This window comes from Sus scrofa, chromosome 6 (assembly GCF_000003025.6).
Source record: "Sus scrofa isolate TJ Tabasco breed Duroc chromosome 6, Sscrofa11.1, whole genome shotgun sequence".
Lineage (NCBI taxonomy): Eukaryota > Metazoa > Chordata > Mammalia > Artiodactyla > Suidae > Sus > Sus scrofa.
Genome location: NC_010448.4, coordinates 103,989,818 through 104,003,699, shown reverse-complemented (window position 1 = coordinate 104,003,699; position 13,882 = coordinate 103,989,818). Strand labels below are relative to the sequence as shown.

Here is a 13,882-nt window from a genome sequence, read left to right as displayed (position 1 = left end):
AGGGGCTGAAGTTTCCAGTTAAATAACAAACGTGTGGAAAGCCAGTTCTGTCAGGAGCTTGATACAAAGAGAGTGGAGCCCAAAACTGAGAGGATCTTACCCAGGCCCCTCAGAAAGAGCGAGAAAGACAGTGAACTAAAAGGGTTCACAAGTACACCTGTATTTCTCATTGTTCCAGAAGCCCTATCAGAAGTTCACTTTGGATCCTATTGCTACCACCAAAACTTTTAGAAAAATTCAGCTGAATAAATGTGAAGATCAAATTGGCTTTACTCAGTGATGCATGTTTCAGGCAGCATCCCATCTAACAAACAGAAAACAGTTCCAAGGAGTACAGAAAAGGAAAGATTTTTAAAGGAGAGGAGAGTCGGACAAAGAAGTCATAAATTTAAAAAGAATTCCAGCAAGGTAGCAAGGTCACCTCACTTTGTGGCACACAAGGTTTTATTAGGCAGATTACCTCACTGGAGAGTCCAGACAGACCAGTCAAGGAAGGTTACATTCCTGAGGAAGATTGAAACTGTCATTAGGTTAGGTCATAGTTTGGTGACATAGACTTAGCTCAAGTGACTCCATTTGGGGCCTGTTGTTTTCTTTCTAATGTTATTTTTGTTAATTTCATATAAACACAGAATAAAGTATTTCTAAAACAGGAAGTTTACCTTATCTCCACCTTTCACATAGTTTGAAAGGTTAACAAACTATTCCTTCAACCTGTGTACAGACCCCAAAAACTAAAATAAATCTGAAAGTCCTTGGTCATTTATTAGGAGATAAATGTATTTCCAGTTGTGAATTGTTTAAGGGAAAAAAGACTCATTATAGAGTTCCCGCTGTGGTGCAATGGGTTAATGATCCGGCCTGTCTCTCTGGAGGCACCAGTTCAATCCCAGTCCAGTGCAGTAGGTTAGGATCTGGCATTGCTGCAGCTGTGGCGTAGGTCAGAGCTCTGGCTCAGATTTGATCCCTGACCCAGGAACTTTCATATGCTGCATGGACGACCAAAAACGGGGAAAAAAAGAAAAAAAAAGACTCACGTAGCAGACTTTTGTTTATTTGAAAACAGAGCAAGTGATACCTTTATCTCCCTTCATCTCTCCTGGGTGACACTGAATTGCTGCTTGCTGGCTTTCCAGTACTCTTCTCTGCTTAGTGATGAGAACTAAGGAACGCATCCTGAAATACAACATCAGAAGACCTGGCTTCTACCCATTTCTTCTAGTTCAGCCACTTAGTGGCTCTGTAACCTTTCATGGAGCCTTTTTCAACAAGAATTGTTCATCCGAACCATAGACCAGAAAATGATTTAAGTGATTAATTTCGGGAGATCAGAAGTCTAAAATGGGCCCTTAGGGCTGCACTCTTTCTAGAAGCTCTAGGGAGGAATCCAGCCTTTCCCACCTTCTAGAAGCCACCTACAGTCTTTGGGTTGTGGCCTCTTCCCCCATCTTTAAAGCCAACAGCACATCACCATCTATGTTTTCTGACCTCTTCTGTCCTTACGTCTTCCTTCTCCCACACTGTTGATTCCTTCCTACTCAGAAGACCCTTGTAATTACGTTGGACCCACCAAGATAATGTAAAATAATCTCCTTTTCTCAAAGTCCCTAATTCAGTCACATCTGTAAAGTTTCTTTTACCGTGTAAAACAACATAGTCACAGGTTCTGGACATCTTTCAGGAGGCCGCTGTTCAGCCTAGCACACCTGGGAGCAGATAGAAATTCATTAACAGTAAAATGGATAAGTAAATGCTGATACATTCGTTCAGTGGAATGTTACATAGCCAGAACATGAATAAACGTTAGCTATATGCATTAACATGAATGAATCTTAAAATACTGAGTTAGGAGTTCCTGTCGTGGCTCAGTGGTTAATGAATCCGACTAGGAACCATGAGGTTGCAGGTTCGATCCCTGGCCTTGCTCAGTGGGTTAAGGATCCAGTGTTGCCGTGAGCTGTGGTGTAGGTCGCAGACGCAGCTCGGATCCCGTATTGCTGTGGCTCTGGCGTAGGCCGGTGGCTACAGCTCCAATTCGACCCCTAGCCTGGGAACCTCCATATGCCGAGGGAGCAGCCCTAGAAAAAGCAAAAAAGACCAAAAAAACTGAATTTAAAAAAAAAAAAGCCATGTTACATTACATTTACTATCATTCACTGAACATGAGGGTTAAAACCAGGTACTACTAAACTAATATATCTTTTATATATTTGATCTGTGTGTGTGAAGTACATTTACTATCATTCACTGAACATGAGGGTTAAAACCAGGCACTACTAAACTAATATATCTTTTATATATTTGATCTGTGTGTGTGAAGTAAAAAAGAAAAGTACCTTTCAGGAGAGTGGTGTGTCTGGGAGAAAAAAAGGTGTATGATTAGGAAAGGGCACAAAAGGGGCCTACCAGGTGGATATAGGAGTATTCCCTTTATTCCTGTTCTTAAAGATGTCAAACTCAGATTTCACAGTTAAACACCTTAAAAGAAATTATTTTTGCATTAACAATTGCTAATTGTTTCCACTAGAAACACCTTGAGGAGCAGATCACTAAAGCTGATAGAGAGTATGAAGAATATGCATCTGAAGATCTCTTGGAAAATATTAGAGAGATTGGAGACAAGTATAAGAAGAAAGCTGCTCTTCTTAAGGCTTCTGATGAATGAAGATAAAATGTTGATTAAGCAAGAACTTTATTAACCGTGAAAGTTTTGGAATGTCCTTTGTAGGTTTGAAAAATCTCTAACATATCCTGTGCCCCTCCTTACAATGAAGTCTTAATGACCACTTCTTCCCAAGCCTAAAGTATGTAAACCTGAAATTATGGCAACTTGTTGGATTTTTATTTTTAGATATGAAAAACCAGTTATATTATATACCTGGAGTTAATAAACTTGCATCAATGAAGTGTTTTCCCCTGATTTCTCTGCTTAACTTCAGGCTAGAAAAATAGGCATTTCTCAAACAAACCAGAAGTCAGCAAACTGTGGGCCAAACCTAATCTCGTCCATTCACTGACATATCATCTGTGAATGCTTTCACACTACAAGAGCAGAGTTTAGTATATGTGTGACAGAGATTATATAGCCTGAAAAGCCAAAAAATGTGTACTATCTTGCCCTTTATAGAAAGTTTACCAATCTCTGGTATAAACTGTACAAAGGTTGGCACTGACTAAAAAACTTTCCTAATCACTTTGGACATACAGTGAGACCCACTCCTAGTCCAGAGCCAAGAAGCTAAAAGTTCTTTCTGGCTTCATGCCATCTTTACTCTGAAATAAGCAGAATATGGACTGTGATAATCATAAAAATAATCTTGTTCAACCTCCTTATTTCAGAGATAAAACTTTATTTCTAGAGAAGTTCTGATTTACCTCAGGTCATGCCCCTTAATTGGTAGAAGCCACACTGGAACTTCCTTGAACCTGTGCACAGTTCTGACTGTAACCACAGGAGCCCTGAAACATGAGTGTTCTGGATGGTTGAGGGAGTTGTGTTAGAAAGTGAGGTCTTCAGGGCTCGCTTTGGCTGCCAAAGTTCTGCCAAAAGAAAAACTAGCATGGCCCCTGCTCAAGGATGACACGCAAATTCATGAAGCATTCCATATTTAAAAAAAAGAAAAGAAAGGTTTTTAGACAGGTCTAAATTGTTAGGAAGCTCCTCCCTAAGTTGAACTAACATCTACCTCCAGTTGAACTTTTCTATTCTTTTAACTTTATTCCAATTCAAATGCAAGTCAAAATGGAGAACATGATAAAGTGAAATGTAAGCAATATACAGAATGGGATTCCAACAATACTTTATGAAGGGAGGGCATTAAGCCTGAGCACAGAAACAAAGACAGGTTACAGTTGGGAGATAATGAATAGGTATGTGATTAATGGTTACTAGTCTATTCAAGAATCTTGATCCTGACACCCAGTAGAGTTTTTCTTCGATGATGGAAATATTCTGTCTGTACTACCCAATATGGTACCAGCCATATGAATTTACTGTACACACAAATTATACATATATATGAGAAAATAAAGATGACTCAGAGCTTTACCACTCAAAACATGGTATGGAAACAGCTGCAGCAGCATCACCTGGGAGCTTGTTAAAAATGCAGACTCTTGGCCCCATCCCAAACCTACTGAATCAGAATCTGCACTTTTTATAATGTATTGACATAAAGACTGTACATATTTAAACTTTCCACAAGTTTTGGTGTGTATATACTCCTATAAAGTCATCACCACAAGCTAATGAATATACATGTCACCTCTAAAAGTTTCCTCATTACCCTTTGCAATTCTCTTACCCCATCTGATACCCATCCTCAGCCAAGCAACTGATCTCTTTCTGTTACTGGAGATAAGTTTGCATTTTCTAAAATTTTATATAAATAGAATCATATGGTATGTACATTTGTATGGCTTCTTTCAGAAAATTTTGAGGTCCATGTTGCACTGTATATTAGTAGTTTATACCTTTTCATTGCAGAGAAGTGTTCCGTTGTCATATTATTGAGTTTGATTATCATTTTACCTATTGATGGACATCTGGGTTTTGTACTATTTGGATCTATTATAAATACTCATTATAGACATTCATATACAAGTGTTTGTATGGACATATCCTTTGATTTCTCTTAAGTAAATGCCTTGGAGTGGAATGAGTAATTCATAACATGGTGCATATTTAATTCTCATGAAACTTAGAAAATGTTTCTTAAAGTGGTTGTTCTCCTGTTCCTAACTGCAGGGTGTGAGAGGTATAGTTTCTTCACATCCTTACCCACACTTGTATGGTCAGTCTTTTTAATTTAGCCATTCTGAGAGTGTTTGGGTCTATCTTGTGATATTACTCTGCATTTCCCTAATAACCAAAGACATCAAGCATCTTTTCATGTGCTTCTTTGTCAACCATATGTGTTATGTATATATTTTCTCCCAGTCTGTGACTTGCCTTTACATGTTCTTAGTAGTGTCTTTTGAAGAACAAAAGTTTTAAATTTTGATGCAGCCCAGTTTATTGCTTTTTTAAAAATACTTTCTCATTTTGTGTAGTCTTTAAGGAATTGTTGCCAAGCCCAAGAAATCTTTGCCAACCTCACTGTGATTTACACCTATATTTTATTGTAGAAGTTTTGTCGTTTTGACTTTAAATCAGAATTCAAATCTGCTTTTTTTTTTTTTTTTTTTTTTTTGTCTTTTCTAGGGCCAAATATGGCAGTTCCCAGGCTAGGGGTCTAATCAGAGCTGTAGCCGCCGGCCTACACCACAGCCGCAGCAATGCCACATCCAAACCACATCTGCGACCTACACCACAGCTCATGGCAAAGCCAGATCCTTAACCCACTGAGTGAGGTCAGGGATTGAACCCACAACCTTATCATTCCTTGTCAGATTTGTTAACCACTGAGCCACGATGGGAACTCCTCAAATCTGCATTTTAAAAAGGTCACCAAATGTTTGTATGTACATTGAAATTTGCGATGCACTTCTTCAAAACAAAGAGTCAGAGTTCTCACTGTGGCACAGTGGGTTAAGAATCCAACTGTAGCAGCTCAGCTTGCTGTGGAGGCAAGGGTTCCATCCCCAGCTGGCTCAGTGGGTTAAAGGATCCAGTGTTATAGCAACATAGGTCACAGCTATGGCTCAAATTCAGTCCCTTGCCCAGGAACTTCCATATGCCTCAGGTGCAGCCATAAATTAAAAAAAAAAAAAAAAAAGTCACCACTAGTTAAATATTATCCATGTGATACTATTTAATGGTGACTCTAGGAATGACATAAAAATTATACAAAGTTTAACCAAAGTAATAACCTCAGCACAACTTGGAACATGTTCTAGAGACAGAAGAGGTCAGTGCACTTTTCACTTATTTTTCACCTTACTCTTCACTTTCTTCTGAATTCCTCAGGACATTCTTATCTTCAGAACTAATACCATTAAAGTAGATATTGTTCCAGTTACATATTCCAAGAACGCTAGAGTCAGAAAAGTCTTTAGGTAGCAATAAATTTCAGCCGCCCAGTCGGTGAGGATCATTTCTCATGACACTTTTGTAGATGGTTTCCTAGTCCTCATCTGAACAGTAGGACTTCTTCCAAATTGCTCTTGACTTCAAATCATTTAATAGCTGAGCATCGCTGCTTGCCAGAAGGGTCTATCTCTTATTGGTTGGAAAGATGCCTGCGTGTAACTTTCTCTGGTTCCAACTTTTTGTCATAGACAGTTGGGTTATCAGAGTTTCAAGTTCCATTTAGGGACATCAATTATCTTTTTTTTAACTTTTTTTTGTCTTTTTTTTCTTTTTTTTTTTTGTCTTTTTGGCATTTCTTGGGCTGCTCCTGCGGCGGCATATGGAGGTTCCCAGGCTAGGGGTCGAATCGGAGCTGTAGCCACCAGCCTACGCCAGAGCCACAGCAACTTGGGATCCGAGCCGCGTCTGCAACCTACACCACAGCTCACGACAACGCCGGATCCTTAACCCACTGAGCAAGGGCAGGGATCGAACCCGCAACCTCATGGTTTCTAGTCGGATTCGTTAACCACTGCGCCACGACGGGAACTCCCAATTATCTATTTAATATTGTTCATCTTATGTTTAAGTTAATCTTTACCCAGTTGTTTTGATGTCTTTTGCAATTTTACTGTGCTTTCAATGTTAATATTTTAAGCCTTTCCTCTACAGAAGTATTTTTTCCTTTTACTTTTTTTTTTTTTTAATGGTCTTTTTAGGGCCGCAACCTCAGCATGTGGAAGTTCCCAGGCTAAGAGTCAAATCGGAGCTGTAGCTGCCAGCCTAGGCCACAGCCACAGCAACACAGGATCAGAGCTGGGGTCTGCAATCTATGCCACAGCTCACGGCAATGCCAGATCCTTAACCCACTGAGGGAAGGCTGGATCCAACCCACTTCCTCATGGATACTACTTGAGTTTGTTACTGCTGAGCTATGACAGGAACTCTGCCTTTTACTTTTAATTTTGAAATAATTTAACATTTAAAAAGTTGTAAGATTGGAGTTCCCAGCATGGCGCAGTGGAAACAAATCCAACTAGGAACCATGAGGTTGCAGGTTGGATTTCTGGCCTCACTCAGTGGGTTAAGGATCTGGCTTTGCCATGAGCTGTGGTGTAGGGCACAGATGCAGCTGGGATCCTGCTTTGCTGTGGCTGTGGCATAGGCAGCAGCTGTAGCTCCAACTGGAACCCTAGCCTGGGAACCTCCATATGCCGTGGGTGCAGCCCTAAACAATCGAGAAAAAAATAGTTGTAAGACTAATAAAAATAACCTCCTTCACACAAATCCCCTAGGTAATATTTTAATACATTTACATATCATTCTTTCCCCCTGCCCTCCCTATCTATTATTTATTTAGCTAGCTTGCTAGCTATCTTGACTGGACATTGCAGACACAATCCCCCTTTAACTTGTAAATACTTCAATGTATGCTTAAAGTGGTGACGGTGAGCGAGGCAGCCACAGAGCTGAGCTCATGAACATCCATGGGGATAATGGAGCCCCAAAGTACCAAAGGCCAGGAAGCTGCCCACAGTGATGGGCAAAGTCAGGAAAGCAGTCAAGGTGTAATGGGCAGGGCGGGCACGTGGCCCCTTAGCATGAGTTTAGCTGGGAGAGTGGTAACTGGAGGAGGGGTGGGGCCGTCCAGGGGAGAAGCTGACGTGGAGCCCTGGGCCCTGCTGCCACTGCCCCAACCAGGTCCAGACCCCACCTCCACAATGTGATGGCAGCTGTTGTCAGGACTTCACCTGGAGCCTAAGAGCTGTCTTGGTCCCAAGCACCTTGTTCCCCATTGACAGCTGGGCAGGTTCTGGGGACCTGGCCCAGAGGGCACTGCTGGCTAAGATCTGCCTTTTCTGCTGGGCCTGAACACTGGCAGGAGCACCGAACCTGGTGCTGGATGAATGCTCCAGGCAGGGTGACCAGCCGCGCCCCAGCCCCATTCCCCTTAGCCCAGGCCTGGACCTTCCAGGGCGAAAGTTGGTACTTGGGGCCAACCTTGAACAAGTAAGATGAGGGGTAATGAGGTTGCTTTGCTTATGAAATTTAAGCGTAAAAAGCCACAGAGAGGCATTGAGACAGTATTTAAGGCCTCGCCTTCCCTTCCTTGTAATTATATCTTCAGATTAAAAAGTTGTAGATCAGGAAGTTCCTTTGTGGCTCAGTGGTTAACAAACCCGACTAGTATCTGTGAGGACGTGGGTTTGATCCCTGACCTTGCTGGGTGGATAGAGGATAGGCATCGCTGTGGACTGTGGTGTGGGTTGCAGACGTGCTAGGATCCCCCGTTGCTGTGACTGGCACAGGCCAGCAGCTACAGGTCCGATTCAACCCCTAGCCCAGGAACTTCCATATGCCGCAAATTGTAGAACAGAGAATAACATTTGTTTTTGTTTTTGTTTTTTGCTTTTCGGAACAGCACCCTTGACATGTGGAGATTCCCAGGCTAGGGGTCCAGTTGGAACTTCAGCTGCCAGCCTATGCCACAGCCACAGCAACGCAGGATCCGAGCAGCATCTGTGACCTACACCACAGCTCACAGCAACACTGGATTCTTAACCCACTGAGCAAGACCAGGGATGGAACCGAAACCTCATGGTTCCTAGTCGGATTCGTTTCTGCTGCACCACAACAGAAACTCCTAACATTTGATGGAGGTTTATGGGAATGTTGTGACCTGACTGTGCCCTGGCCTACCTGGACAGCTGCAAAAACAAAGGATCTGACACCAGGAAGTTTGCAACCAGTAGCCAGCCCCTCCCTCACCTTCCCTATAAAAGGGCTTTGCTGAAAGCCTTCGAGGAACTGAGGTTTTTAAGGCATGAACCACCTGACTCCTTGCATGGCCCTGTAATGAAACTCCCTGCTCCAAAAACCGATGTTTTAAATTGGCCTCACAGTGCGTCAGGCACACAGACTTGCATTCAGTAGCAAAGGAGGTTTAACCTGAAGAAGTTGTGGAGATAGTTAATAGAGATGGTGTTCCACGGAAAAAATTGAAGAAGGGTGTTTTTAACTCTATAATTAAAAACAAAAGTAGGGGCCTACAGGTGTCACCCTTATAAAAAGTCACAATTCCTTGCTCAGTTCCCAGATCTGGGCCGTTTTCAGATCTGAAACCCAGCATGTACTATGATGCTTCTCCAGGTCTTCCCCAAAGAGACCCACAGCCACAAACTGGAGTGATTGTACACTGTGGAAAAGGGATTAATCAGGCTGTTTTAGGATAATTTGACTCAGGATCTGAATGGACATTGATCAAAACCACTACCACAGCCACTCTGTTAGAGGGGGCCTGTGAGAACTAAGTAATTAATGGAGTCCTGACTGAGGTCTGGCTCACAGAACATCCACTGGGTCTGTGAATCCACCCAAAGGTCATTTCCTCAACCCACAGGTATAGAACAGAAAGGGATAAACTTGGAATTTGGAGTATATCCCGCAATGGGTGCCTGGTATGTAGAATAAGACCTATTATAGTGAGGAAAGCTGTATGCCTCACAGTGAGGCAGCTGTGAGGCTGCCTGCTTGGCCAAGATGGTAAATAAAGATAATATCATATGCCAGGGAGGATGTCAGAGATTAGCGCTACCATCAAAGACCTAAAGGATTCAGGAGTGGTGAGCCTGTCATACCATCATTGGAAGTTCCCGGGCCAGGGATCAAACCCACACCACAGCAGTGACCCAAGCCACTGAAGTGACAACATCAGATCCTTAACTTACTGCTGCAAGGGAGCTCCCTCATATCTCCATTTAATTTACCAGTCTGACTCAGAAATGGAATAGGCCCTGGAAAATGACTGGGGACAACCACAGACTTAACCTGGGAGTAGCCCCCTGTACCAGATGTGCTACCACTGCTAGAGCACATTAATAAGGCCGCAAATATACATGCGCAACCATTGATTTGCTGGCTGCATTCTTTCCCATGCCGATTAGAAGAGAAGATCAGGAGTTCCCGATGTGGCTCAGTGGTTAACGAATCTGACTAGGAACCATGTGGTTGCTGGTTCAATCCCTGGCCTTGCTCAGTGGGTTAAGGACCAGCGTTGCCGTGAGCTGTAGTGTAGGTCACAGACGCTGCTCAGATCCCGAGTTGCTGTGGTAATGGCGTAGGCCGGTGGCTATAGCTCCAATTCGACCCCTAGTCTGGGAACCTCCGTAAGCCACAGGAGCGGCCCAAGAAATGGCAAAAAGACAAAAAAAAAAAAAAAAAAAAAAAAAAAAAAGAAGAGAAGATCAGGGCAGCCTGCATTATTGTGAAATGGATAATATTCATTAACAGTTATTTACAGTGTTGTCATAGGCCATGTTAACACTCTCCCACCTATCAGAATGTATCTGGACCACCTGGACAACATACCGATCCATTACATCAATGGCATCCTGATTGGACAGGATAAACAAGAGCTGGCTAGGATGCTGGTAGTGTTGGTAACAGAGATGCTCCAGAGCGTTTCAAATAATCCCTAAAAATATTCAAGGACTTACCATTTCAGCCAAGAACTTTTCCTTCCTTCCTCCCTCCCTTCCTTCCTTTCCTTCTTTTCTTTTTCTGCCACACCCTTGGCATTCAGAAGTTCCCAAGACATAGGGAACAATGCCAGATCCTTAACCAGGAGACCACCAGGGAACTCCCAGCCAAGAGTCATTTCTTAAAGTGTGTGCACATCTCTGCATGGATGGTGTGAGTTAACTGTAGAACCTGAGAGATGTCCCACTTTGTTCTCTCACTGGAGCTTACAGAAGCCCTGTGGCATATCTTTTCCTGCCACTGATACTTCGAATCTCAAAGGGTCTATAGGATTTTATGACTCAAGAAGCAGGGCTGACTGCACCATAACCTGGACCTGCTGTTCTGGTACCTCTCAAGCCTTTCAGGCTAGCCAGTATATGGGTTGGAACAATATTCCTGGGCTCAAAGAGGTGAACTAGGCCCTGTATTTCTTTCATGTGGTAGGGAACTCAAGATGTAGCAATTTGTCTTTTACTTTTTTTTTTTTTTTTTTTTGGCTGTGGCATGCCGCTACTTGATGTGGAATCTCAGGGATTGAACCCCAGCTGCAGCAGTGAAAGCACTGAATCCTAACCACTAGACCAACCACTAGACAAGAACTCCCTGTTCCACAAGGAAATCCCTGTCTTTTACTTTTTTTTTTTTTTTTATCTTTTTAGGGACGCACCTGAGGCATATGGAGGTTCCTAGGCTAGGGGTAAATCCGAGCTACAGCTGCTGGCCTACACCACAGCCACAGCAACTCAGGATCTGAGCCACGTCTGCGACCCACGCCACAGCTCACGGTAACACTGGGTCCTTAACCCACTGAGTGAGGCCAGGGATCAAACCTATGTCCTCATAGATACTAGTCCGGTTCATTAACCACTGAGCCACAATGGGAACTCCCCCTGTCTCTTACTTTTGAAGTGATACCCGGCATGCCCCTAATGACTGCACCCCTACAAACATCACTGAAATGATAGGTCCTTGAATCTTTTTAGGGATTATTTCCAACCCTCTGGAGCGTGTGCACATGAGAATATATATATATAGGTTGGAAAACAGCAACAATGGCTTGGCTGCCTGGTCAGGACCTCAAATGCAAAAGTTGGAGGACGTTATCTTCAGCAAAGCCAGTTTCGCACATGCCAAAGCCATTGTCCATGACAAGCACAGGGATTTCTTCCTGCATTTCTGTCCTTGGAGACTGGGAGAGGAGGGTCAGGTGGAGCCCAGGAGCCTGTGGAGCTGGGGCTGGCTGCAGCCTGCCCTCCCCAAGTTCTTACATGTTTTGTTTTCACCCCACTCCTGGGGTGGAGCCATTGGAAGAATATATATCTTCACCAAGTGTGAAGATTTTTGTAGCACATTAGATTTTTGTATCACACGTTAACACCCACCAGCAAACATCAACTGCAGAGAAAACACAGACAAAATCTTAGCCTGTTGTAAACAGATGCTGGGCACCTGAGGGAACTGGTCATGTGGTCAGAGATAGAAGTTCTGTGTAGGTCTAGTCACAGAGGCCCACTTACCAAGAGCAATCTAGTTCTCCCTCTGAATACCCATCTTGTCACCCACAGAGGCCAAGACCGAGCCCATGTTACAGCACCATTGATGGAGGGAACCACCTCACCACTAGGTGGCAAATCAACTATGTGAGGCTTTTCCATCCTGAAAGGGCAGCATTTCATCCTCACCAGGACAGATACTGATCCTGAGTAAGGGTTTGCCTTTCCTGCCTGTGAAGCATCCACCGGCTTGTGGGATGGTTGACACTCCCTCCCAGGCATGGAGTTCCATACACATAACATCTGATCAATGAAAGTAATTGAGGATTGAGTTCATGACCATGGGATCCACTGGTCTCTCTTGAACTAGACTTGCCAGGGGACTAGGCTTCTGAACATGCAGCTGAAATGCCAACTTAAAGGACACACTCTGCAGGGATAGGTCCCCATCCTTAAGATATAACATATTTATTAAATCAGGAGCTCTGGGAATTCCCTGGTAGCCTAGCAGTTAAGGATCTCGCATGGTAATTGTTGCGGCCTGGGGCACTTCTCTGACTGGGTTCAATCCCTGACCTAGGAACTTCTGCATGTTACATGGGTGCCGCCAAAAAAAAAAAAAAAAAAAATCTGGGAGCTCTGTATGGAGCCATGTCCCCAGTAGGAAGCCTGCAGAGGAGTGGAGATCAAGGGGTGGAAACAAGCTGCTCCACCCATCATCCTGCCCAATCACCACCTGGGAATTGTGTGCTTCCCAGGCCCTAAACTGCCAGGCTGAAGGTCCTGTTCCCACAGGGGGCACAGTTCTTTTAGAAGGTGAGGTTGTGCCAGATCTTCCCCATGATCCTGGACGGTGATGGTGCCCTGCGCCACGAGGTACTTCAGGGTCTGGACACTGCTCCTGCTTTGGGTCTCCACCCACCCCCCACCCCAACCTGTAGCTGTCCTTCTGCCCTACACCCACCATGAGGCCCTGGTGTTGAGGTGCCTGATGATGGATGGGAACACAGTTGGAGGGCGTTATCTTCAGCAAAGCCAGTTTCGCACATGCCAAAGCCATTGTCCATGACAAGCACAGGGATTTCTTCCTGCATTTCTGTCCTTGGAGACTGGGAGAGGAGGGTCAGGTGGAGCCCAGGAGCCTGTGGAGCTGGGGCTGGCTGCAGCCTGCCCTCCCCAGGTTCTTACAGTTTCAGTTTTGTTTTCACCCCACTCCTGGTTCTTAGATGTTGTGTTACAGTTTCAGTTGGTGGTTTCTCTTTGTTCAAAGAACTGTTTAAAATTGTTTTAAATTTCCACATAAAAGGAGCTTGGTCCTCCTGATGTTATTAATTTCCATTTATATTGCATTGTCATCAAAGAATCTTTGCTGTTTATTGTTCATACTTTGCAGAGGTTTTTCTTTGTGGCCTGATGGTTGTTGTGAATGTTCATGGGCAGTTAAAGAAAAATGTATTCTCTCGCTTAGGACATAAAATTTGATATATCATTAATCAAATCTACCTTGTCAATTATAAGATTTCCATAATTATTTTTCTTTACTTGTTCTCTCATAAAATGAGAAACAGAAAAGTTAAGTGATTTTGCCAAGTTCTTAATAGTAAACGATAACGTTTCTTAGTAAATGGCAAAACTGAATTCAGTCAGTGTAGTTTCAGAACCTCAGTTTTAATTATTATACCATACTGACTTTCATGAGCATTCATTCAGTTTTTCTCTGTGTGGTATCATTTGGGGGTTAAACAATTTAGAAAGAAAAAGATCTCTCAAGGAAACAACTTGAAATCAATAAAAATGGAGTTCCCATTGTGGCTCAGTGGGTTAAGAATCTGACATAGTGTCCATGAGGGTGCAGATT

At 43.3% G+C, this 13,882-nt stretch overlaps 1 protein-coding gene across 2 annotated transcripts in view; it reads left to right on the top strand.

The window, feature by feature from the left end:
* Window positions 1–2,906, top strand: part of NDC80 (NDC80, kinetochore complex component) — a 54,992-nt gene extending 52,086 nt beyond the window's left edge. For both annotated transcript variants that reach the window (XM_013999249.2, XM_021096139.1), the window contains exon 17: window positions 2,528–2,906. In XM_013999249.2, the coding sequence (XP_013854703.2) occupies window positions 2,528–2,665 (138 nt within the window). In that variant the 3' untranslated portion in view covers window positions 2,666–2,906. The remainder of the gene's footprint in view (window positions 1–2,527) is intronic.